This window comes from Patella vulgata, chromosome 7 (genome assembly GCF_932274485.2).
Source record: "Patella vulgata chromosome 7, xgPatVulg1.2, whole genome shotgun sequence".
In the NCBI taxonomy this organism is placed as follows: Eukaryota; Metazoa; Mollusca; class Gastropoda; family Patellidae; genus Patella; species Patella vulgata.
In genome coordinates this window covers 10,603,301-10,630,747 of record NC_065885.2, presented here as the reverse complement: position 1 = coordinate 10,630,747, position 27,447 = coordinate 10,603,301, and the positions used below count along the sequence as shown (strand labels likewise).

Sequence of the window (27,447 nt, the reverse complement as noted above, 5' to 3'; positions counted from 1 at the left end):
GGCAAGGGCGGATCTAGTCTCATATCATTGGAAATGGCATTTCCGGGCTTTAAGTTTTCGAAATTTTCCACAGTGATGCAGGACGGAGGGCCTGACAAGGACAGCTGTCTAGTCCTTCGGATGAGACGAAAACCGAGGTCCCGTGTATACATTGGAATGCACGTAAAAGATCCCTTGGCAGTTGGAATTCGATATAAGAGTAGGCGATAGTGCCGCTGCCCGGGCAAAATTTCCCTCATAGCACACTGTATGGCGTATGCCCGTCTTCATTAGCCCAGGTTAGGAGCAGAACAGTAGGACGTTAAACCCCATTTCATTTCATTTCATTTCGAAATTTTCCGGGGGAGGCCACTCTGGCCTGCCGTCGTGCGCTTCGCGCCTTCGGCGCTTGCAGCGTGTGGTTTCTAGAACATCCGATATCACATCTCATTCATTAAGGATTTCACATAGCTCTGAAATCTCAGATCAAAATTTGAACTTTGACACCGATTTATAAATCTAGACGGATGTAATGAAAATCTCAACTAATTCAGAACAGTTACCATTCCAACTGCGCAAAAATAAAACCATGCCAAATTTGTGATAAAAAACAGAAAGAGTTTTGGTTATTTGGGTTAATGAGAAAAATACCCGGCACTCGAGCTCTGTGTTTGGGTTTTTACACCTAAAAGGTTTATTTATTGGTGCATTTTTCATCCATATACTGCGCACACTGTCGACTTACTTTTAAATCTGGGTTATAGGTCAAAGGTCATTATTGGAACCCTTTCCTTGTTAGTGAACAATAATATACCTTAAAACAAGCTACTATTAAACCCTGTCATAGGCAAATCTTTTTTCAAACGGTTTCCAGAAGCCCACTAATTTAGGGAGTGGGATCCAATTCCAAGAGGGCACATTTTTTTTATGTACACGTGACGAAGCAAGGCAAAATAATTTTGGCCCTTTTTAAGACCATCAAAACATAATCTGGCAATATATATATTAAACCCTTTTCTATTCAAAAGAACTGCCCTTATAACCCCGTGGAAAGTAGTCTATGGAAAGTGACCTACATAAAATAAGGAACTGAAATGAGGTTTAACGCCCTACTGTTCTGCTCCGACTGGGCTAATGAAGACGGCATAAAATAAGGAAGGGGCCGCGGTAGTTTCGAGCAATGCACGCGCGACTAGAATGCCTTGGCCGGGATCATTTTCAGAATTGTTCAAGCTCTCCCTTTGGGAATTGAGTACGGGTGCCAAGAGTTGGAGGAAAGACCGCTGTCAAGGAAATATTATCCTCTAAATGCACACGGAGGCATGAAAATGATCATATCTTTGGCTCAAAATGACCGAAGTATATTGTGTCGAGACATTAAACCGGATTCCACGATTCCATTCCCTATGCAAGATCGTTATTTTGCCTGTGACACGTCATTTAGCACTACTTACTTCAGGGAATGGTTCTGACCAGTTCATCTGTCACGTGGTTTTGTTTACAATTCATGTTTCTAAACATTAGAGCACGTGATTCTGTCAGTGCGGGTAATGACGTGTGCGTGAACCATTTTTGGCGCCGAGCCACGTGGTTTGGTTCCTGGGAATGAGTTTACCATTATAACTTAAGTAAAGTTTCTGTGATGTTTTGATCAGTAGGAGAGTAAAATAGTTAGCCCGAGGATAGCATATTATATATTCCAAGTAGTGAAGTACGGCTTCGTAGTTTCTGAATCCGTTTAGAAATCACGTAGTCGTAGTCGTACTCATACCAGAAAAAGGTCGGCGTGACATGTTGAGGTAGAACATTAGAAATCCAATCCATCTTCTAGATAGAGGTAAGTATTTGGTATATTTCTTTGTTATCTACATCTGTACTGTCAGGCGATATCTACACGTATGTGTAAATAGCCTACATCGGTCTCTGTGAGAAAAGGTTACAAGATTGATTATTGCAGGAACTGCGACTGGAACTATATACGAAGAACAAAGAATGGTAAACTTTTTTTCTAATTTTAACATCCTAGCTTCTATTTGTCGTTGAATCAGAACCTTGATTTCCTTAAATACCTTTCAAACAATAATATTGTGGACGTTGAATCTCTAAATCGAGCTGATTCAATTCTGTGTTCGGTTAGTTATTAAGATATGATGGGCTATCTTCTGGGGACCATAAACAGTGCCACCATTAAGTTGTGGGTAAAATTTATCACCTTGATGTTTTGGATTTGGTTTCTTAATGAAATTGTAAATAACAATTTCAGTACATTTTAGCATCCATTAAGTCATGAATAATTAGATAAACTTTTTGTCTGAAAATGGAAATGACATCATCAGCTTTAAATATACCTATAGGGGATAATGCCCTCATGTCTAGACAAATAAATGATTATAAATTGCCACCAATCTTGTTCTTTATGCATGTTTCTGGCAATGTTAAAAACAAATAAGACACTGTTTTATAACATCCCTGTAAACTGATATATGGGATATTACATATACTCCTCACAGTGTTTGGTTTGATTAGAACTAATTGCTTGAGGAATATACAGGATGTATAGAGATAAAACTATCAACACTGAGACAAGGATTAGTGTAGATTATACAACTGATACTACTCAACACAGCTGGTTTCTTGTCTTATATCATATACCACCTGATTATATATACAGCAGCAAAATATAGAACTATTAATACTATAGAACTATTAATACCATAGAACTATTAATACCATAGAACTATTAATAGTAATAATAGAACTATTAATACCATAGAACTATTAATAGAACTATTAATACCATAGAACTATTAATGCAAAAACTTGGTCATTTCCGGAGGACCCAGAGAAAACCCATGATGTTGGACAGACGACCCTACTCCTTGTAACATACAACCGGGGAATCGAAACCACGCCAGTTGACTTAATGACAGACCTTATGATACAGCGTGCACATGCTAACCATTCGGCAATCCAACCCCCTGAACTATTATAGAAGCTCTGCATCTAAATTTTAGATACTGCATCTTTAAAAGCTATAGGTGATATGTTGTCTTTCCGCTTTTCGTTTGCTTGTTATTTAGTGTTTTAACAACAGAGTAGGTAATAAATATTTATATTACACCTGTGTAGGTTTTGTCCAGGTATAAATCTATTATCACCTGGTGTTCAGGTAGACTAGAGTATAATATATTACCACATGGTGTGAATAATGTAGATAAGATTGATAAAGGGTGATGAAAGTCGGATATCAGTAAGATAACAAACAGTGCTAGTAGTAACTTTATAATGTCACAATACAGATCTTATAATATAAAACATATACACGTAAGACATATCACTGGCAAGGATCCAGGCCCATAACTAGGGGTGGGAGCGGGGGATCAGCCCAACCAATGTCACTCGGCTTTATGGGCCACCCATACTGATATGGGCATGTTGGTCATTGGCTTCATATTGCAACCAAGGGAAAGGGTGGGGTTCGGCATCCAGGGGGGCTACCCCACTTCCAACCCCCTAGCTACGGGCCTGGGATCGGGGAGGGGGGAATCCAGATATTTTCAGATCTACATATAGAAATGTTGTACTGACAGTTCGTGACAATTTGTGTGTGCAAAAAGAGGACTACAGGGGGCCTGGAAAAATGGAATGCTGTAAATGCCAATTCCAACTATTTCAGGCTCTGGACCCCCTAATTGAGTCTGGCGGCCATGACAGGGTACACCTTGGATCCCACCTGTATATCATTCACTTAAGAACAGTGCATGATTTCTAAAAATAGAAATATCTGGCACAAACAAATCTGAGTTGTCATTTTATATGCCTAATATTTACTAGTCAGTTAAAATGGTTAGTAATCAAACAGTGGTTATGAAGTAGGTGTTATGACACTAAGTAAGGTGTTGGGCGGGGTTTATGTATACATTACAGGTTACACACCTGCTACTTAATGACTACGGTATAATTTCTAACCTGCTACTTAATTTCTAACCACTTTCTATAAATAGGGCTACTGAAAATTAGTTTAGACTCATGCTTTAATGACAAAACTTTTCAGTGATACATAGAACCTAGCTTTTTCTTTCCATCCGAACAACTAGACATTGTACTGTACCTTGACAGGCCTTCTATCCTGCACCACTGACAAGAGGAAACCACACTGGAAAATCCTGAGGGACTTTCTCCGATCAAACCATGGCTCCCTACATCTATAAGAATCATTGACTCACATATAAAGTCTGTGACAGAAATTCACCATTTTATACGGAAGAAAAAAATACATACATATTCAAGTAATATTGCAATATTAAAATTAATCATAAAAAAGTCTGATTTGTCTACATATAGGACTTGGCTGATGTGTGATCCAATGAATTAATAAAATGGGGTTTAACGTCCTACTTTGCTGCAAAAATCTTGCTAATCAAGAAAGGCATACTCACTGAGCCACTGCGGCTCCTGTAGGTGTGATCCACATAGCCCCTGCCGACCCCCCCCCACCACCCTGATTCAGTGAAAAGTCCTTTTTTTCGGGCAAGGTATTTCTGTTTTTCGTGCACAAACGTCAGAGAATGGGGAACATTGTAAATTTATATTGTTGTTTAATTAATTAAAAATAAACAACCATCACAGCTTTGTGGAAAACTCATTTTAGTTAATGATTGATTCAATCTGAAAATTCAGGTGCCAAAGAAAATTTTCGGCCAAATAGCCTCAGCTCCCCCAACTGAGATTGACTCCCCATGCCTATGGTGATCCATGTATAAGACCCAATCTGATTAAAATACAGATCTATATTTCGTTCCGTTTTTTTATACTTCCGATGGCCTACACTACATGAAGATCTGACCGGTTGCAGCGATAGGTCACGTCAGGGGTCATACGAGTGGCTTTTGACCCTATGACATCAGACATTTGATTAACCAATCCGCTTTGATATTACTAGTGGATTACCCACAGTTCCGTGAAAACACGCCTAAAGCTCGCCGTAACAGACCATTTCATTGGCTAATTCCTCATTCCTTTCAGAAGATGTCAATGATAACAACTCTTCCAGATCCTAGTATAGTAAAGACAAGTAAAATGAAATTTTGAACTATAAAAACGAAACGAAATAGGATCTGTGTATTAATCAGATTAGTATAAGACCATACTGCTGTTTGTTCATGTATAATGTAAGACTTGATTATTCACCTTTTTTCTCATCTTTTTTTGTGTTATATAGAACTTTGTGCTAATTATCTCGTAAAATATGAATTAACAGTAATAAGTACATGTAATTATATCCTACTAAAGTTTATATAATACTGTTAGCTTTAGTTCTCTTTTGATCAAACTATAATTATGTTGTTGGTGGCTAGTAATTAGAAATTATCTATTGAAGGTTCAATAGAAGTGTAACTTAAAGGGCGTAGAACTCTATTCTTTAAAACATTAAAGGATGTATAACTCTATTCTTTAAAACCTTAAAGGATTTATAACTCTATTCTTTAAAACATTAAATGATGTTTGACGGTTCAATAGAAGTGTAACTTAAAGGGTGTATAACTCTGTTCTTTAAAACAATAAAGGATGTATAACTCTATTCTTTAAAACCTTAAAGGCACATATTAATGTAATATAATTGAAAAAGACTGATACACATTCATTTTTTAAATTTTTATTGTAATTTCCAACCATTTATATGTTCAGTGAAATAAGCGAGCTGTCCAAATTGAATGGCAATCGTTTCTGCTACATTAATCCATTCTACTCTTATTTATCTCTTTTGCTTTTTGTCATAATTTCATAGTACGAGAAATAACAACATCAATATTGGTTGAAATGGAACAATATCGAATTCTAATTCATGATTTTATTGTCAAATATTATGAATAAATTTTGAGTTAGAGCTATAGGCCCTTTAAATCTGTTGGCATTTTACCATTACCAATATTGAGGTTGTTTAAGGAGAAGACATGCCATATTATTGTAACTTAATTCTATATACAAACATAAAGGTTCAATGCTTACTTTGCCAAATATTAGTCCATTAATAGAATTTTATTATGAAATATGGTACATGATCTCATGGGCCTCCCTTCCAGACTTTTTTCTTCTTTAGTCCTGTCTGTTGCCGGTGAAAATTATATGTAAATCCTTTACAGTAGATTTTTATAGATTATGGTTCAAAGCTACTTCATTTGGTTCTCCCGATGATGTATCAATGGAGATAGAGAGAGAAATAGGGTTTAACGTCCACTCGACACAAACTAGGTCATTTCGGCTCTAACATGTTTCAATTTTATTTCAATAATTCTTTTGCGCGTAGGGTTCTTTAGTAGTGGGACGAAACCAGAGGACCCGGAGAAAACCCACGTGGTTGGACAGGCAACCCTACTGCTTGTCATGCACAACCTGGCCTGGGAATCGAAACCATGCCAGTTGACTCAATGACAGACCTTATGATACAATGCACATGTGCTTACCATTCCGCAATCCCCCCCCCCCCCAGAAACCAGAGGACCCGGAGAAAACCCACAAGGTTGGACAGACGACCTTTGTCCTTGTCACGTACAACCAGGGAATCATTCCTACGCCAGTTGACTCAGTGACCGACCTTGTGATACATCGCACACACGCTAACCAATCGACCATTTAACACCCCATGTACCAATGGACTTACTTCTGGGTGAGGGGGGGGGGGTTAAAGTAATATTAATTAGACAGGGGGGTTAATGTAACATTAATTGGACAGATGGAGGGGTAAGCTGATATTTTAAGATATAAGAGTTAAAAACTTTCAGTTTATTCATAACTTAATTTACTTCTTCCGTTTGATAATATTCCCATCTCCATTAGCCCTGTCGGAGTAGAACAGTAGAACGTTAAACCAATTTCATTTCATTTAATTTCATAATATAGTTGATATCTCTGTCAATAAACATCTATATTTATTTAGGATTATTAAACGATCAGGATAATATATCGATCTATTTTAAGTCCATTTTGAATTTTTGATAAACTTGTAGATAAATCTGTCTTCGACTATAAATCACCTGGAACATAATACATGTCTTAATTCTTTATAATACCTGTCTTACCTTTCAAGTGAATTACATTTGTAGGAGACAAACACCCCTTAATATCTATAAATAAGATTTCCTTTATACTCCCTGAGCTCTTTATTTGTATTAGATTTATATTAAGGTAGGGGTAGTCCATTCAAGTGCGAAGGGAATGGAATAAATTTTCTTTTTGATCAAGTGTGTTCATGTTTCTATAATTCTTTCTTAAATGATGAAAGAAATTCAGGGTAGCTTTTACTAACTTTCCTAATGGATACACACTGTCTAAGGTAATGTATTAGTCATATTTTTTTTTTATTTTGTATAAGTATTATAGAAAGTTGAATATGTCTGCAGTACCTGCGTTATACAAACACAACAGGTGATATGTAGGTGTGAATTATGACAAAATCTAAGGTTAAACTATAGTTCATGAACTGTTATTATTATAATGTACCTTTTTTGAATGAATAATAGTAGACTAATATACAGATCTGTTAAATAAACAATTTAAACATACATTATGCAAGAGCTAAATCTGCCTATTGCTGGTCTTTCTTTACACCTGAAATGTTATCTAAATTATTAATTAGACATTAATTAACTTATCCAGACCATAATCAACTCTCAATGTCATCGCTAGCCTACGATATTTACTGGATTAGAATCCGCTCTGCTGCTCAATGCTCATTGATAATTAAATCAAAAAATGGATAATCGAGACTATGTTTTTTTTATCGTACTGACTTTAGTATGATAATGTAGATTGCGGCTAAGCTTAAAATTCAATCACTAAAGTCTCAGTTCAGAGTGGATCAATTTGACTGAAATTTTCAGCAAATTCCCTTTACATTATCTAGTTTTTAACTATTATAGTGAGAACTGCCAACTCTTTATCTAATCTCCCATAATGTATCTTTAATGTTTTTAAAGTTGTCTAACCCGATCGTGCACTTTTCAGATAATGTGTAATTATTCCATGCTAAAATTTACTCAAATTAATTTCATATATAATTAAGAAAAGAAATATGAATGTTAAATAATCTCTTGACCTGGATTCAATTCGATTTAAAGGAGGCGCATCAAAAGATTTTACCCAACACTTACAGGTTAGTTAGTTGTTAGTTGTGTTTTACGTCCGCTTCCACCGAGGTGATATCGCAGGTGGCACTGGTTTGTTTATATTGCCTGGATCTTTGTAAATACTGGGGCCTTATTCATGAAAATTTAAACTTAAGATATTCTAAGAATTCAACACTTTCATTGGCCTAGAGCTAAAATTTGTGCTAAGATTTTAAATTTCCACCAATGAAAAGGCTGCATGTTTCACAACATTGTAGTTTGCAAGATTCAAAATCACAAGGGGGGTTGGGTCGCTGAATGGTTAACATGCATGTGTGCATTGCATCAAAAGGTCTGTCATTGAGTCAAGTGGCATGGTTTTGAGTAGGGTCACCTGTCCAACGTTGTGGGTTTTCTCCGGGTTCTACAGTTTCATAATTTCCTCCCACTGCTACAGACCCATACGCTCAAGCGAGTTAATGAAATAATATTGAACCATATGTCAGTCCCGAATTGATCTAGTTTGTGTCGAGTGTGGGCGAGTGTGGACGTTAAACCCTCTCTCTCCCTCTCTCCCTCTCTCCCTCTCTCTCAAAACCATTAAGATGGCCTTCATGCAACTTTTATGACAGGTACATAATTGGTTACCTCAAAAACCAGCTTTTAATCCTCATACATAAGACAGCCATATTACAGCATGGTGTGAACAATGAGATAACTTATAATAGCTAGAGTCAGAATGGTTAGATAACTTAAAGTTCATCAGGATTTATTTTAGCATGGTTGGTTTCCCCCATCTGGTCCCATGCAGAGGTCCCATGTACACATTGGCATGCATGTAAAAGAACCATTGGCGGTTATAACTGAATAAAATGTAGGCTGAAAGGCTGCTGTGTAGTTGTAGGGTAAATTTCCCTTATAGAACACTGCATGGAGTACGAGGGCTGCAACTGTGGTGTTATTATTGTCCATCTTGTGAACCTACCCATTGAAATCACCAGAAATGGACAAAACTGGCTATAGGCTGGTCATCAAGTACCTGCAACTGAACAGACTAACCTCAACACAAATACATGCCGACATGGTCTCCACTTTAGGGGAAGTGCGCCTTCCTTTTCCACAGTAAAGACACGGGCTGTGGTTATTTGAGTGTGGCAAAGAGAGCCTTGATGATGACCAGCATCCTGGAAGGCCATCAACAGCAATCATTCAATCATTGTTGTCGTTTTTCCCGGCTCTTCATTCAAGAAAACATTGCCCAGGTGCATGGCATGGTGACGACTGATCGACGATTGACCACTCAACATATTGCTAGTGTTGAGGGCATCTCTTATGTGAGGGTTGAGCACAGTATCACCAACAATTTGGAATGACAAAATTCCTGCAGTTGCTTCGGAAAAGTAGAACGTTAAACCTTATTTCATTCCTGACAGAGAAGACATTAAGTGCCGTATGTGTTTTGGGTCTGTATTACTGATAATACTATTTGCTTTGTTACCAATCAATTATTCGACCATAGAATACCTTGAATGACTATTGTTCTTGTAGAACAAGGGAAATCGAATATATAGTACATTTATACAAAACTAAGTCATTGATTTCTTTCATGTAGAAACAAGACAAACATTTCCTTAGAAACATCTTTAGAAATTAACTCAATAATAAGATCAACCCTTCATTGAATAATAAACACATGTTTTCTCGACTATTGTCAACGCTAAGACGAGGGTTTCTTATTTATAAGTACACATTATACATTGCTTCATGGATATATAGCATAAAAATGGAATGTTGAATACCTGTGAATTAACTTGATATTTAGCAATGGTGTAGTATGCCATCTTTAAAATAATAATAAACAGATTTTATTTAGACTATTGTCAATGCTAAGAAAGTGATTCTTATTGATGAATACACATTATATATTACTTTTTATATATATTGTGCATAAAAATGGACTGTTGAATACCTGTGAATTAACTTGATATTTAGCAATGGTGTAGTATATATATGACATCTTTAAAATAATAATAAACAGATTTTATTTAGACTATTGTCAACCTAAGAGAGTGATTCTTATTGATAAATACACATTATATATTGCTTCTTGGATATATTGAGCATAAAAATGGAATGTTGAATACCTGTGAATTAACTTGACGTACAGCGATGTGTGGTATGACATTTATAAAGGAGTGGGAAAGTGACTATTGTGCATTGTTGAAATATGAAAATAATATTCTCAATTACCAGTATAGCATGTTCGTGCAGGACATTAAAGGGACAATAACACTCTTGCTGGCTTGACAGCTCCAGAAAATAAAAAATAGCCTTATTCTAAGTACTAGATGTGTTAGTGTCCTACCTGTTGTGTAAAGTATCCATTAAATCCTATTTTACTTGTCCAGAGGGTTTAAAAATATTTTTAAATCCAAGTCACATTTGAAAAGCTTTACGTCAGGCTTTTCAATTCAAATCATTTAGTTGAATTTTTCCAATTTTTTAAATTAGGTGTGTTAAGATGAAATTTGTATCATCAATTAATTGGAATATTGTAAAATAGTACAATTTGTTGACTAGAATAAAGATTGGGACATATTATTCAGTTACAACAAGAGTGGTATTGAGCCTTTAAGATCGTGAATGGACAGGGATAAATACAAACAATTTGTAGTTCGACGTGGATTTGAGTTTATAATATTATTATTTATTGCATGATACTGTTAAGAATTTTATAATATATTTTTTATAATATTATTAGCTATTGCATGATATTGTGAAGGAGACTGTGTAATTTTATAATATTTTTTATGATATTATTGACTACTGCATGATATTGTAACAGACTGGATAATTTTTATAATATTTTTTGCATGATATTGTGAAGGAGACTGCATGATTTTATAATATTTTTTTATAATATTATTAGCCATTGCATGATATATTGTGAGTCAGACTGAATAATTCCGAGCTAAATATGGATTATCCTTTGTGTAAAAATCAATCAAGGTATAGTATATGAATAGGCGTAGGAAGTCGTTGAACGCATTATTCAGGGATTAATTGTGTAATGCACAGTGTGTTAGATTTCATTGGATTATAATTATAAGGATTTTACGGATTATCCAGATTATCAGTAAGGAAGAGAGAGATTATCGCACTATAATCATGTTCAGAAAAACGGGTTTACAATTATTGGTTGGTATTGTTATTTCATTTATATGCCATTTATTTGTGTTGAGTGCATGACAGGCTAGCTCCTATCTAATATATCATTTTACATTTGTGAGGAGTGCATGATAGACTAAATCTTATTTAAGCCATCAATTACACACTTTACAATGGGTTGATCTGTATTCATTTATGGGAATTTGGTCCTTCAACCCCGGGCCCCACGGTTTAGGGGGCCCCACGGTTCAGGGAAAAAAGAGAAAAAAATTAAAATTCCAGATGAAAGTTTCACGGTAATCGATCTAGCGGCGCGAGGGCGGAAACGGAACTATTGCTCAACCTTCTTGGTGATCGGTGATTTCACTTTTTATAACAGTTCCCCGTCGTTATATGTCATTTCCGCGCATTCTATGCCATTCGGAATTGAATAGATTTCGAATGTGATCAGATAGTATGTAATCATTCTTGTATTACAGACCGTTTAATTGTGTTACGCATGCGTGGCATTTAAAAAGATATGAAATAATTTTTTCGTCGCATTAGGGGCCCTGCGATTCTAGTCAGGCCCAGGGCCCCGCTCCGGTTAAGCTGGGCTATGCCTTCAACATGGAAACAAATATACACAGACAGAGAAGCGGCAATCCAGACCAGGAGTTTGCTTTTTAATTTTGCCATCCAGTAAAATTTTGCTGCATTTTTATGACATCATAATCACAAGATATTTTTTTCAAAGAATAAGAAATTTTAAATCACGATTTTAAAAAACGAGAGCTGGGTGAAAGGTTACAAGTGAAATGAAATGAAATGAAATGAAATGGGGTTTAACGTCCTACTGTTCTGCTACTAAACTGGGCTAATGAAGACGGGCATACGCCATACAGTGTGCTATGAGGGAAATTTTGCCCGGGCAGCGGCACTACAGCCTACTCTTATATCGAATTCCAACTGCCAAGGGATCTTTTACGTGCACGCCAATATGTACACGGGACCTCGGTTTTTCATCCCAACCGAACGACTAGACAGCTGTCCTTGTCAGGACCTCTGTCCTGCATCACTGACAAGGGGAAACCATGCCGAAAATCTGGATGAACTTTCTCGGCCAATGTGTGAAAGACCTGTACAAAGCTGATGGTTTACATTTATTTTTCTACATACCGGGTAGTCCCCTTCGAGGTGAACACACTTTTACCAACGATGTTGCAACATCTGGATGATGGTAGGAAGAAATTTTCTAAAAGGTCGTTCATAGCTGACGTGACAGCATCATTACTAGGAAAATGACGACCGACTAGTTCGTATTTTTCATTTTTTGGAAACAGGTCTGTCACGGAACATCAGGAATCTGACATGTTTCTGATGTGCCGTCAAGAGCTTTGGCACCCATCTTGTAGAAACTTTTGTCATTCCTACTCGTTGGTGATAATGTGCTCAACCCTCACATGAGAGTTGCCACAACACTGGCAATATGTTGAGTGGTCAATCGTCAATCAGACATCACCATGTCATGCACCCGGGTAATGTTTTTTTGAATGGTTGCTGTTGATAGCCTTCCAGGACGAGGGTCATTGTCAAAGCTCTCTCTGCCACGCTAAAATTCCACAGCCCACTTCTTTACTGTGGAAAGAAAAGGGCATCATCCCCATCCCCTAAAGTGGAGACCAATCATGGAAATTTGATAAAGATGGGTTTAATGTCCACTCAACACAAACTAGGTCATTTTGGGACTAACGTATGGTCCAATTTTATTTCAACAATAAGGGGTCTTCAGCAGTGGAAGACCCAGAAAAAACCCACAAAGTTGGAGAGTACGGGGAAAGTGAGGTCCTGTATGAACATTGACGTTCATGTAAAAGACCCCTTGGCAGTGGGAAGTCAATGAAGAGAAGACCGAAACACTTTCTATCATAGCACACTGTACGGCATTTTCTTGAATTAAAGACACATTATGGGAGATTCGATAACGAGTTGGCAGTTAATTCTCACTATAATAGTTAAAAGCTAGATAATGTAAAGGCAATTTGCTGAAAATTTCATTCAAATTGATCCACTATAAACCGAGAAAAAAGCATTTGAAATATCCGCCTAGCCTTGATCAGAACGATAAACAGTGAAGGAAAGTTATGCAGTAAATCGGCTCATAATCCACTAAAGATCGCAGGCTAGCGATGCCATCTAGAGTTGATTATGGTCTGGATAAGTTAATTAATGTCTAATTAATAATTTAGATAACATATCAGGCGTAAAGAAAGACCTGCAAAAGACAAATTTAGCTCTTGCATAATGTATGTTTAATTAACCTGGTTAGTTCAGAATAAAAGGACATTTCACTTCATTTCTTTCTTTTTTCTTTTAATGTAACAAATGAATTTTTTTTGTATTTTTCAGGTGTCCACTTTGACCAACAGAAATATGGATGTGGATCACGAATTAAAATGTCCGATCTGTTTGGATCTGTTCACCCATCCCATTATTCTACCCTGTTCTCATGTTCTATGCCGTAGACCATGTGCCGAAAACATATTTGACTACAATTTTATTCGTTGCCCTGTGTGTCGAGACAGTTGTTATGTTAGTGGCGGAATCAGTAGTCTACCAAGAGTTATTGCCCTTGAGAACATCATCGAGAAAGTGCAAGCGGAACGAGACCGCGAAACATTGGTCACTTGTGATGCCAGTATAGAAACAGATGACAATTATTTTTGTCAACTTTGCGAAAAGCCTCCCAGACGCGCTAAAAGGTCGTGCCTGGATTGTAATCTGTTGTTTTGTATTCCGTGTTTTCGTGAGTCACATCCTCCAAATAAGGAGCCATTTAACACGCATAAGATCGTGGAACCCAAGAACGATCTTCAACCAGAGGCTCTATGTCCAGAACACGGTGAACAGTTAAGTTTATATTGTATGTCATGCAGACGTTTATTTTGTTTGGCGTGTGAGGAAAATGACAACCATAGAGATCACTCTGTTCTGTCTTTACAAGAAGCATCAACTATACTCAGGGTAAGTAGTAACTGGGCCCTGTTTCTCGAAATCTTAAAGGAGCTAAGTTGCTAATGTGTGGGACCTAGAAATTGACACAAATGTGTCACAACGTATATAATAATGTATTATGAATGTATATAAACTGATTTACATTCAATCATTTATGTTTTTACTGTAATTTCTAATCAGATAAGTTCGGCGAAATACGCCAGAAATCTCAATCGAATGGCCATTTCCAGAGTCTGGTTATACCAGTCTACACCGAAATTATTTATTGCGCATGCTCTCCAGATAAGAATATAGCGTCATCGTTTGACATGACTTATGGAATATGTCTAGCCTCGTTCTTCGAGCCCCTTGTTACAAATGACGCTGAAACGCATTATGGTACACAATTCGTGTACCAATGGTAAAATGTTTATTTTGTCTTAAATATTGGATATCAAAAGCCCATCTTTTCCCGGTAAGATCACAACATGAATGTTGATTTAATTTGACAAATAAATCGTGTTTTCAATGTTGAAGATTTTGGATGATATTGAGTTAGAGACTTAGCTACTTTAAATAAGTCTTTTTCTCAAAGAAATAAGAAATTTTTTTACAGGTGCTCCTGAAGAACAGAAAATCCAATTGGTGTGGCCTTAATTATGAGGCGAATTGGGATGGGGCCCCAGCCGAATAACGCTTTGTCGCCCACATATGTGGTATCAAATTAACCAGCATGACCCAATGAATGGTTAAGGCCACCAATTTGGGCCACTGGCGGAGCCGGGTATCCTGCTTGTTTTTATATAAAAGCAAGGATTCGTGATACTGTAAAATCCTCTGTAAGCTTTTTAGGCACCAGTCTATTTAATTTAAGATATTTTCATAAACACCGGTGCCAAAAGTAAATGATATATTTACCATGGGTGGGGTTGTTTACATCTAGAAGTATATACTATAACTCTCAGGATTATATTAGCCATTCAAATAATAACAGGCTTAATGACCTAACCTTATGGTTGAAGAATTCAGTGCTAGTATTTAAAGTAGTTAAGTCTCTAACTTAATATCATCTAAAGTCTTCGACATTGAAAACACGAATTATTTGTCAATTTAAATCAACATTGATGTTGTGATCTTACTGGGAAAAGATGGGCTTCTGATATCCAATATTTAAGACAAAATAAACATTTTACCATAATGCGTTTCAGTGCCATTTGTAACAAGGGACTCGAAGAACGAGGCTAGACATATTCCACGGGCACAAGTCATGTCAAACGATGAACCCATATTCTTATCTGGGAGCACTGGAATAACTGAAATAACCAGACGCTAGAGATTGCCATTCGATTTGTGTCAATTTCTAGGTGCCAAATATTAGTGATTTAGCTCCTTTAAGGTGGAGTGCACTGCCAATATTTATTTTTCATTTCTCCAATCTCATTCCATGTAATTGATGTATATTGCGCTATTTCTGTTGTTTGTATGGGTTTTTTGACTGTTTGTTCCGATGCCAAGTTTGAATTTAAAAACAGTTATTTGAGTTATTTATGGGATGTTTGCATGTTATCAGTGGCGCTGGCACAGAATGCTGTCATTGATGACATAGTTGAACAAGAGTTGTTGATCTGTATACACTGAGAGAGTTTATCTTGACATACAGACCAATGTTTGAATAAATAAGAATTAGGTAGGGGTGGGTGGTTGGGTGGTCTCATGCTTGCACTTTAGATTATAAGGTCTGTCATAAGGTATCTTCCTCAGATTGTATGTAACAAGGATTAGAGTCGCCTGCCCTACCTTATGGGTTTTCTCCTTTTCCTCCAGCTTTCTGCCACTGCTAAAGACCCTCTACGTGTAAGCAAAATGAAATGAAATGAAATGGGGTTTAACGTCCTACTGTTCTGCTCCTAACCTGGGCTAATGAAGACGTGCATACGCCATACAGTGTGCTATGAGGGAAATTTTGCCCGGGCAGCGGCGCTACGGCCTACTCTTATATCGAATTCCAACTGCCAAGGGATCTTTTACGTGCACATCAATATGTACACGGAACCTCGGTTTTTCGTGCCATCCGAACAACTAGACAGCTGTCCTTGTCAGGCCCTCCGTCCTGCATCACTGACAAGGAGAAACCACGCCGGAAAATCTGGATGAACTTTCTCGGCCAATGCAGGGATCGAACACCCGACCTGCAGTCTAGCAAGCCAGCGTCTTACCCACTTAGCCACGTGATCCCCTACGTGCAAGCAAATTATTGAAATAAAATTGTACCATGTGTTGGTACCAAAATGATCTAGTGGACATTAAACCCACAACCAATGGAATACTTTCTGGGGATTGCTTCCAATCTCAATTCATTCTACACGATTCTGAACATAACCATGTCTATTTCCCAATGAAGAAATTCCACCTTTTTTGTTGCTTCAAATCAATTTCATATAATTATATCAAATGAAAGATAAATTATATTATTTTAATTATGATAAAACATCACATATAAAGATGACTGTTTTTTTTCTGGTGACAGTTGGAACCCAAAATGAATATAGTCTGCAGCAATGCAGTAAGAGCAAAATTTCCCTCATGAACATATCTAATGGCGTAGGCCTATTTTCATTAACCTGGTTGATGAAGAAATGTAGTACGTTAAACTCCATTTCATTCCATATCCTTCCATTTCTATATACCCACATTTTTTTTCATATTCAATGTGAAGCACTCGAATAATGAGAGATGAGCCCTGTCAGTTTTCCCAGTTCACCGTCCATCTCTTCTGAAATGTGGGCGTATCTTGCATTGACATTTATAGACTTTTTGACGTTGAGAGCATGTGTTGATAAGTTGATATTGACATTTATAGACTTTTTGCCATTGAGAGCATGTGTTGATAAGTTGATATTGACATTTCAGCAAAGTTTAAATCAGAACATGAAGAGATTAGATGATTGTCAATGTCAGTTAAAGACAAATGTTAAAATAGAAAAAGATCATATAAAAGACTTACAGGTAGGTCTCAGTTTCCAGAATATCTGCACAATAAAATATTAAAGCTCTCTGATTATCAGCAATATCTAATTTTTTCCCAATCTGTTTAAAGTACAGATCTATATTTCGTTTCGTTTTTTTATACTTTCGATGGCCTACACTACATGAAGATCTGACAAGTTGTAGCGATAGGTCACGTCAGGGGTCAAAACACCGACTTATGACCCTATGATGTCAGACATTTGATTAACCAATCAGCTAATGTTATTAGTGGATTACCCACAGTTCCGTGCAAAACATGCCTAAAGCTCGCCGTAACAGACCGTTTCATTGGCTTATCCCTGACACCATTCAGAACCCGAGTTAAATAACAACTCTTCCAGATCCAAGTGTAGTAAAGATAAGTAAAATGAAATTTTGAACTATAAAAACAAAACGAAATAGGATCTGTGTTTTTTCCCTGCTCAATCCACGCTAATATGTACTCTTATTGATTATTTAACATTTAATTAAAAAAACAAAATCAATATATCAACGATAGATTACCACTCGGTTTTGATTTAATCGGATTAAAGAGAGACCCATCAAATTATCTTACCCAACACTTATAGGTGGCGCCAGTGCCAGATTAAGACTTATAGAGGCTCTAAGCACTTAGACGATTTTGGTGCCGCCATATATATGTAATTCAAATTATAAACTATAAACAATCTGTCAAGCGCGTGGTTAGATTTTTTCTGAGGTTTTATACACGTCATTATATTGAGACAAAGAAGGTAACAGTAAGAAAAGACACAAAACGATGAAAAACTAATTAAATATTTTGAATTTGTCATCTAACAAAGCAGTAATTCCCCCCCCGAGCATGCTGAAAGGTTTATCCACCCCTGGGTGGAACTTTATGGTTTATATATCATCTCCAGAGAATGGTCAGTGTTTTGCGGACCATTTTTTTTACATATATCTCTTTTGGAGATTTTACTTGTGCAATATTGTAGTTAGCAAGGGATTAAAAATCTGTCTCAAATGGCGATTATTCGTTTTAAAAAATCTAGCCAATCAGTCAAATTTAGTAGAGCAAAATTTGGCTTCTTAACATCTAAATTGTATTTGGCACGACGTATTGCAAATGAATGATATGCTGGAGTCGGGTTACATTCCAAAACCAATGCACATGTTTTATAATAGGCACACAATTTCTCATAATTTTTTGAATAGCATTCCCATTTGAAGAAGTTAACAACATTCCATAAAAAGGTAGCCTATATATTGGCGTATCATCTAAAAGCAATTACCAATGCATTTTGTATTTTTTGTATTACTTCTCTCGAAATCTGGAAGAATGTTGGCAAATGATGATTTTGGGGTAATTACTGAAATGTGGTTATAATTAATTTGTGGTTTATTCATTAATTGATGCCATAATCACTAATTGCTCTGAGCTGATTTTTTTTTAAGTTTAAATGCTTTGAGTGAGGTGTGATGGCATCCGTTTATTTTTTTTTATCTTCAAAGATCTCTAGTTAGCTGGGACTTCCCCATTATAAATTAAATTATCTTTAATTACTGGCATTTCTCTGTCTAATGCAGCTGACTTATCAGTTCAGATTCCAATGTAAAAGCATTCGTCTAAGGCCAGCACTCTGCCTGGAGACAAGCCCCCCCCCCCCAGGAGCTTGCACCACCTCACCTCACACCACCTCTGATATTTGTGCTACTCATTTGATAGCCTACTCAAAGTATTCAAGGTATTTATGCCCTCACCACCTCCCTGATGGAATGACGGTTAATCACATAATCTCCAATATTTTATCACTTTGTTTTTATTGTCTAAACAGCAAACTATGATCAGAAAAAGAGCTCAAATAAACAAAGAATGTGATACGCTGCTGGCAGAAGTAGAGAATAAACGGGCTTTTTTTCTCGCTGACTTGGAATATGATGAAAGAGTGCGACTAAATGATAAAGAGGAAAGCATGAAAATGATGGAGAAAATTCTAGACTCGGCAGATAGTTTGAAAGGTTTCACAAAAGAGAACATGTCCAAAAATACCACAGGTTTTCTAGAGGTATGAAGTTAGTTTACTTATTCCATAACAATAATCTCCATGGTTACATGTTAATAATATCCATGGTTACCTGTTAATAATCTCCATGCTTACCTGTCAATAATCTCCATGGTTACCTGTTAATAATCTCCATGGTTACCTGTAAATAATCTCCATGGTTACCTGTCAATATTTTTCAAAAAAAACAGATTACATGTCAATAAACAAAAATTCTAACATGGAGAGGAGATTCATTGTCAGAGTTTGAAGATAAATTTGTCTTTGAATGTGACAGATGCCCTGGCAAGGACCCCTGTCCAGTCGTTCGGATGGGAGATAAAAAGAAGGTCTTGTGTATGACATTTGCAACATGTTAAAGATTCCCTAACATGGGGGAGATTTGTTATCAGAGTTGAGAAAATTCCTCAGACTTCTATAGCCTGCTTTCACTTTGTCAATGTCATTGGTACAGGACAAAGAGCCTGGCAAGGAATAGAATCTAGTTGTTTGGATGAGAGAAAAAAAACAAAGGTCCCAGTTGAGATTCCAAACAAAAGTAGAATATTTGCAAAGCCGCTACAATCACTGATAAGGATGACATCAATGCGACTTAAGAATGTAAAATGCTCTGATGCTTTCCATAGTTTTTAATTGGTAGAACTTTTCTTTAATTTCCAGGTAGCTGCAGCAATGAATGAAAGGTGTGTATTATTATATTAATAATGTTTTATATAGAATTTAATAACAGATTTAATAGTTTAAAGGGCTAATAGCTCTAACTCAATGTTATCCACTACACTAAAAACCAGGCCCGTGGCCAGCTTGCTGGCTGCAGAGAGGCAGTGAAGGTTTTAGGGGGCCACAGTCTACAGCAGCTATGTTAGAGCTATGGTCGGCAACTTTTTTTTCAGGGGGGCAAAACATTTTTTCAGGGGGGGGGGGGGGACATTGCCCGACCCCCCCCCTCCCCCTCCCTCTCCCCACGGGCCTGCTAAAAACAACAATTAGAATTCAATATTTAAATCAGGTTTTCCATTATGTCGAGCTCCATTTGAAATGAACAAAGCAAAACATATTCCATAAGTCAATTTGGAAGAATATTGTTTTCAATCTATGCGTCCTTTTCAGACACAGAGGTTATAACTGGTGCTAATTGGAGAGAGAGAAATAGGGTTTAACGTCCAGTTGACACAAACTAGGTGATTTCGGGACTAACATGTGGTTCAATTTTATGTCAATAATTTGCTTGTGTGTAGTGGACACATAGAAAATCCACAAGGTTTGATAGGCGACGCTCCTTGTCACATATAAACGGGGAATCGAAACCCCTCCACTTGACTCAGTGATGGTCCTTATGATCTAATGTGCACATGTTAAACCATTCAGCCATCCACCCACCACCCAGTGCTAAAGAGCTAAATGGTTAGGTTTACCTGGAGAATTTGAGTGTTAATTGATAAAAAGGTAAAATAATGATAACAATTATTTTTTCAGAGTTAGAAAGACAGTAGCAGATGGTGAAAGATGTCGAGTTCAAACAATGGATTTAGTTACAATAAATAATAAAGTTGTAGATTTTAGAAACGAAAGGGCTGTGTTACGTGATGTTCACTATTTAACAGGTAAAAAAAAAGAGGGTAGAATTTTTATTATAAATACTGTAATTCATTCTTGTCTTCATAGCAAGGCTTACAGTTCAGTCAATTATATTTTTTTAGGTAGTTTGTTTAGTTGGTAATAGAAATCAATTTTTTCCAAAGAATATGAGTATTTTTAGCATTGTCTAAATATTTTTAATTACTGCTAGAGTTATGACCCTTGCTAACTTGGTAAAATCTTATGAACACTCATCCACAAAAGTTACATACCATCTTATCTGTTCGAAATGTATTTACATTTGGATAATTATTGAGTTGTTGCCCTTGATCATGTCTGTCAATGCACCAATGCTATTATACAGTAGAAAGAGTTTGCTTTTTATTAACCTAAAGGTTCACAATGTGACAAATTTTGTTGACTGCTCTGACAGCTTAGCTGCTGTGGGCCTGTATTTCTTTGCCTGGCAACCTATTTTTTTTAAATGTACATTATTTGTTTTAGTGCCATCCACACCAGTTTTAGAAGTGAATCAGTGCTGTAGAAGTGAGACTACAGTAGCCCTGGGTATTTTACCTCATACTAACTCACAAGATGTTGTCGATTATTTCGAGTCTCATTATTGTTCGGAAGAACAGAAGGGTATGGGTATTGAGGTTCGTATTTTGAATTTTACTGAAAGATATACTTCTCGGAGGGTTTCAATCCTAATACAATAGTTGGAAAATTACTTTGAAAAATATGCTTGCTACCAGAAACTTTGCTGTGTGCTATGACAGATTATTTCAATCTGATTAAAATACAGAGGCCTGTTTCACCAAATTTTAACTAAGATAAAAATCCAAATTTTAGTAATTTGATTGGATAATATTAGATTGATTTAAGTGCTTAGCCAATCAAAATTGAAGTAGCTACTAAATTTGAATTTTATCTTTAGTCAAGATTTTGTGAAACAGGCCCCAGATCTATATTTCGTTTTGTTTTTTAATACTTTCGATGGCCTACACTACATGAAGATCTGACAAGTTGTACTCGAAGGTCGTGTCAGGGGTTGTACACGCAGGTTTTGAACCTATGATGTCAGACATTGATTAATCAATCAGCGTTGATGTTTCTAGTGGTTTACCCACAATACCGTGCATAGCACGCCAAGAAGTCACAGTAACAGACCGTTTCATTGGCTAATCCCTCACTTAAACCGAAACGCTGGTAATATAACAACTCTTCCAGATACTAGTGTAGTATAGACAAGTAAAACGAAATTTTGAACTATAAAAACGAAATGAAATAGGATCTGTGTTTTAATCCGATTGGGATATTTTGTGCTGACAAAAGGGCCAACAGATAATTCTCCGGTTCAAATTAACACAGCTTGCTCCCAAAATTAACAGAATTTAATTTTATTAGAAAACTTGATCATGACAAATTGTAGATAATGTGGCGAACGTAGGATTTTTGGTTAGAGGGGGCACTGGGGTACTCAGCCAAGAAATTTGAAAAATTGGGGTGTCTGTGGTTAAAATGACCCGGTCATATTCACAGAACATGCGTCAAATATTGCTATGAAATGCAACAAAGAAAATTGGTATGCAAAATATCTACAAAATTTACAACAGAATTTCAACGATGATGATCCTGTTAATCTGTGATTTTTTCTGGCTATTTTCAGGATGTTCTGTTGTTACGGAACTGTCACGAAGAAAGACCCATAGCTAAAAATATGCCAAATGGTGCTAGTTCATTGGTTTTCTTGTATGAGAATTTGATGCCGTCAACAACCTATTTTTTCTGTGTTAGTGCATCCAATAAAGCGGGTAAAAGTTCCAATTCGGAGGTCATTCAGTGTGTGACATTGTCTACTAATGACTGTACTGTGCCTAGTAAGTAGAATTATCTTTTTATACATTCTTGAATTTTCAGTGAGCTTGTCAGAATGAAGTACTTTGTGTTAATTGTTTAGCGATTTCCCATGTGTTTTGTTTTATTTATAATGCAATAATATCAAAATCATAGTGCTATAATCGTAATCATAACGCTATAATCATAATACTCAGCCAGTGTCAAACATGGCTTCAATATTATAGAATTCAACTCTATTAAACATACATTATGCAACAGCTAAATCTGCCTATTGCAGGTCTTTCTTTAGGCCTGAAATATTATCTAAATTATTAATTAGACATTAATTAACTTATCCAGACCATTATCAACTCTCGATGCCATCGCTAGCCTGCGATATTAAGCGGATTGGAATACATGTTGTGAAATATGATTAAACGTAAAAATGGATAATCGAGACTTTGTTTTATAAAGTACAGTCTTTAGTATAATGATGATCGAGGCTAGCCCAAAAATCAAAAGCTAATATTTTGGTTCAGAGTGGATCAATTTGACTGAAATTTTCAGCATCTTCTATTTACATTATCTATTTTTTAACTATTATAGCAACAACTGTCAACTCTTTATCTGATCTCCCATAATGCCTATAGAAAATAATCAAGAGTCGTGTCGATTATTTGCTTATCTAATTTTTCAAATACATTAAAAGTTCAACGTCATTTAAGACCTTTAATTTTCTTAAATATTTCAATTTATCTTGGTTCTTAGTTGTCATTTTAGCTATTCTTTTCTCTTTTTGCATGAAATGAAATGGTGTTTAACTTCCTACTTTTTTGCACCCACTGGGCTAATGAAGACGGGCATATGCTATGCAGTATGATATGAAGGAAATTTTGCCAAGACATCCTACTCTTATATTGAATTCCAAATCCAAGGGTTCTTTTACAATGGAACTTGAATCAAGTGAAGTGGTTACAATCACAAATTTTTATGTGGCAAGGAGTGGGATCGCATATCTATCCCCATGGGTTTTCTCTCAGGGTCCTCCGATTTCCTCCTACTCTTAGTACGTAACAAGGAGTAGGGTCGCCTATCTAACCCCGTTGGTTTTGTCTCCAGGTCCTCCAATTTTCTCCCACTCTTTGTACGTAACAAGGAGTAGGGTCGCCTGCCCAACCTCGTGGGTTGTCTGCCAATGCTTAAGAAATAAAATTGAACCATATTTTAGTCCTGAAATGACCTAGTTTGTGTCGAGTGGACGTTAAACCCTCTTTTTTCTCTCTGCCTGCACTGTACTAGGCATTCTTGAGTAAGAGTTATTTCGTCGTAGTCTTGCTGTTAATTTATTTGTTCTCGTTTTTTTTTACAGTGCCAATTATCTTACAGAATCTTTGTAAATCATTTACATCGTCCATTCAGATCTTCAGTTCCAGTCCTCTAGATGTCGCTAGTGAGCAGAACATATCACACTATCTACTCTACAGACCTCTCGGACAAAACAGGATATGGCGTAGTGTCTGTCTATATGGTCGTCAAGAACATAGAGCATTCGGTCTCGCACCAAACACAGAGTACGAATTTATCATTATGGCCTGTAATCTGATTGGCGAATGTCAGTTATCCTCTCGAGTTACGCTGAAAACTGACCAATCGGCTTTCTACACATGATTTTTCATCATGGCCTGTAATCTGATTGGTGAAAGTCAGTTTTCCTCTCAAGTTATGCTGAAAACTGACCAATCGGCTTTCTACACATGATTTATTGTTATGGCTTGTACCGGTAAATCTGATTAGTGAATGTCAGATAGCCTTTCTGAAAACTGACCAATCAGCTTTCTTAGCTTGATTTAACTAAACTTGGTTATTTATATTTAAATGTGGTTGTGAAGATTTTTGGACAATTTAAAAGATTTTCAAGCTTTAGACATTTAAAAGTTTTTATTATGTTATTTTTGCTTTAATATTTTTCCCAATAGATAAAAACGAAAGTAGATTGACCAGATTAGACAAGTTGATAGTAATGATCTTTTATGTATGAATGTACATACAGTGAATGAATATACATGCTTGTTTGTATGCACATGTACGTATTTACATGTTTTTCGAGATGTTTTGGATAATTAATAGATTTTTGTGAATATTAAAATAATTTTAAGCTTTAGATATTTAAAAAATATTTATCATTGTTTTTTTGCTTAAATATTTTTCAAAACAGATAAAAACGAAAGTAGATTGACCAACAAGATGACAGTAATATTCTGTTCAGTGCAATGATGTGTATGTAAGTGTATTCAGAGCTCGGTAGACTAGATTAAGATGTTGAGAAAAGAATATTACATTTATAGGTTGATACTTTTATAACACAAATTATATTTGGAATAAGCAACTTTTATAATATAAGTTATATTGGGAATAAGCAACTTTTTTATTTAAATATTGGTGGGTTTTTTTAAATTATGTAATTAAATATGTTATTAGTGTTCCAAGCTGATATTTTAGGCCATATGTATTCTGATTTCATATGCTGTCCATATTAATTTTTATCTGAATACCACTAAGCGCTGTCAGTAAAAAGCAAGTGGTTACCATGCAAGATACGCCCACATTTTGCAAGAAATGGACAGAGAACGAGTTTAATACGTGATTTTTCCTACAATCAGGGGATATAACCCAGGAAGTTACAGTCTGATATGTGTCAATATCAACAGGAACCAAAATCGTTGGGTTATAAACATCAAAATGAGATAAAAAAAATGTGACATCTAAAGTGTCCACAAGCTAACGATATAATCAATCAAGCTATAGTCCGATACATGCCAATATCAAAAGGAACCACCGAGACCTTTGGAAGATAAATCTATATTTTAAGTTTTGTCAAAATCGGATAAAAATTGTGACCTGTAGAGTGTCCACAAACAAAATGTGGAAGGACAGGGATGCTGACAATATGTCCACATGAAAATTTGTTACAATTCTTTTTTTTTTACTTCGGTAACTAACCTATCACTTTTAATTAAACACCCTTAAATTGTTTTGCTCCTTATTTTGATCCATATGAATATTGAAATATAAAACAGTTTTATCTTTATTTTTTTGACTTCGGCAGGACTAAAAATTCTCGTCTTAAAATTCTCAATTATTCGCTGATCCTGTTGTTGTCTTGGTGAATAGAATGGTATTACCCAAATTGCAATAAGTATCGTATCGTGACTGCTGTGGCAAAACCCAGCACTACCTGCAACATACACATACCATTACAAAATGGAATTCCTTGCATATTAAAGCCATAATTATTTATATTTATTATATCAAGAGATTTATTTGTATCATATTGTCTATACGCATGTTGTGTTATAAAATTCTTAAAGATGCATTATGTAACATTTAGATAAAGAGCTAATTAAAAACTAGATAATGAAAAAGGAATTTCTTGAAAATTTCAGTCAAATCACTGAGGGCTCTTTGGAAAATAACAGAATCTTGATTGTCATGGCTACCGTTGTTGTGATGGTAAACAAAGTCTCGATTATCTATTTTTTAGTTAAATCTGTTGAAAATCTTGAGCATCCAATGGCATCGAGAGTTGATTATGGTCTTAGCAAGTTAATAAATGATTAAGTAATAATTTACATAACATTCAAGGCCTAAAGAAAGACCTGTAATGGGCAGATTTAGTTCTTGCATAATGCTTCTTTAATCTAACATTTGTTGAAAGTTATTTTTACAGCTTATCTGAAGTTGTAAATTTAAAATTTTAACAATGTTCAATTTTCATGTATATTCCTGTATATAAATTATATAGTCTTTATTATCTTTCCTTCTTTCTTTAGAAATATTTTTATTTCTTCTTAACAATTTTGTAATTATCAGAAATGTGTGACAAAAAAAATATTAGAAAGATAAGAGAGAGAGATGGGGTTTAACTCCATTCGACACAAACTAGGTCATTTCGTAACTAACATACTGTTCAATTTTATTTCAACAATTCGCTTGCTTGTAGGGGTCTTTAGCAGTGAGAGGAAACCGGAGGACCCGGAGAAAACCGATGAGTCTGGACAGGCGACCCTACTCCTTGTTACGTACATGCGGAGAATTCTGATCAGAACAAGAATACCCAAAACATAAAGGACAAGGGAACACACAGAATTTTGGAAATCCATTAACAGTAAAGGCAGTTATTCCTTTATGGCAAATATCAATAACGGTATTTAAAATACAGTATGGGCAACTTGCCAATTGTACATTATCTATACTAGATGAAATATTGGACTCGCATGAAGTATTTCACTGAAAAGCCCGTGCGGAACAGTGTCTGTATTTTAAGTTGTTTAATGGTCTCGAGCTCAAGACATAGCATAATATATTGAACCAACACTCGGCTAACGCCTCGTGCAGTATCAATATATTACTTAATGTCTCGCTCTAGACCATTAAACCATTTGTAATTTAAAGTTTATTGTTATAAGTGTACTGTACATTATAATATTCAAGCTAGTCAATTCACAACCATGATTATTTATTGATTGTATTCCTATTCGATGGTATTCCTATCTTTATAGTATATTTGATGGTATTCCTATCTTTATAGTATATTTGATGGTATTCCTATCTTTATAGTAAATTTGATGGTATTCCTATCTTTATTTGTATAATTTGATGGTATTCCTATTTTTCTGCTCAAATGACATGATTTGATTTGCTGGCGGTAGAATTTAATGTTTGAACTAATAGGAATTAAATAATTTAGAAGACAA

At 35.9% G+C, this 27,447-nt stretch overlaps 1 protein-coding gene across 2 annotated transcripts; it reads left to right on the top strand.

The window, feature by feature from the left end:
- Positions 1–1,551: 1,551 nt before the first annotated feature.
- LOC126828538 (E3 ubiquitin-protein ligase Midline-1) lies at positions 1,552–27,447 on the top strand. Of its 2 annotated transcripts, none has more exons than XM_050558360.2 (9): positions 1,552–1,816; positions 13,641–14,255; positions 17,136–17,231; positions 19,049–19,279; positions 19,937–19,959; positions 20,753–20,880; positions 21,359–21,510; positions 22,524–22,734; positions 24,063–27,447. In XM_050558360.2, the coding sequence occupies exons 2-9, from the start codon at positions 13,665–13,667 to the stop codon at positions 24,359–24,361; spliced, it is 1,731 nt and encodes a 576-aa protein (XP_050414317.1). In that variant the 5' UTR covers positions 1,552–1,816; positions 13,641–13,664; the 3' UTR covers positions 24,362–27,447. The 2 variants fall into 2 exon arrangements, with proteins under 2 accessions (XP_050414317.1, XP_050414307.1); XM_050558350.1 differs by lacking the exon at positions 1,552–1,816 and adding an exon at positions 11,147–11,282.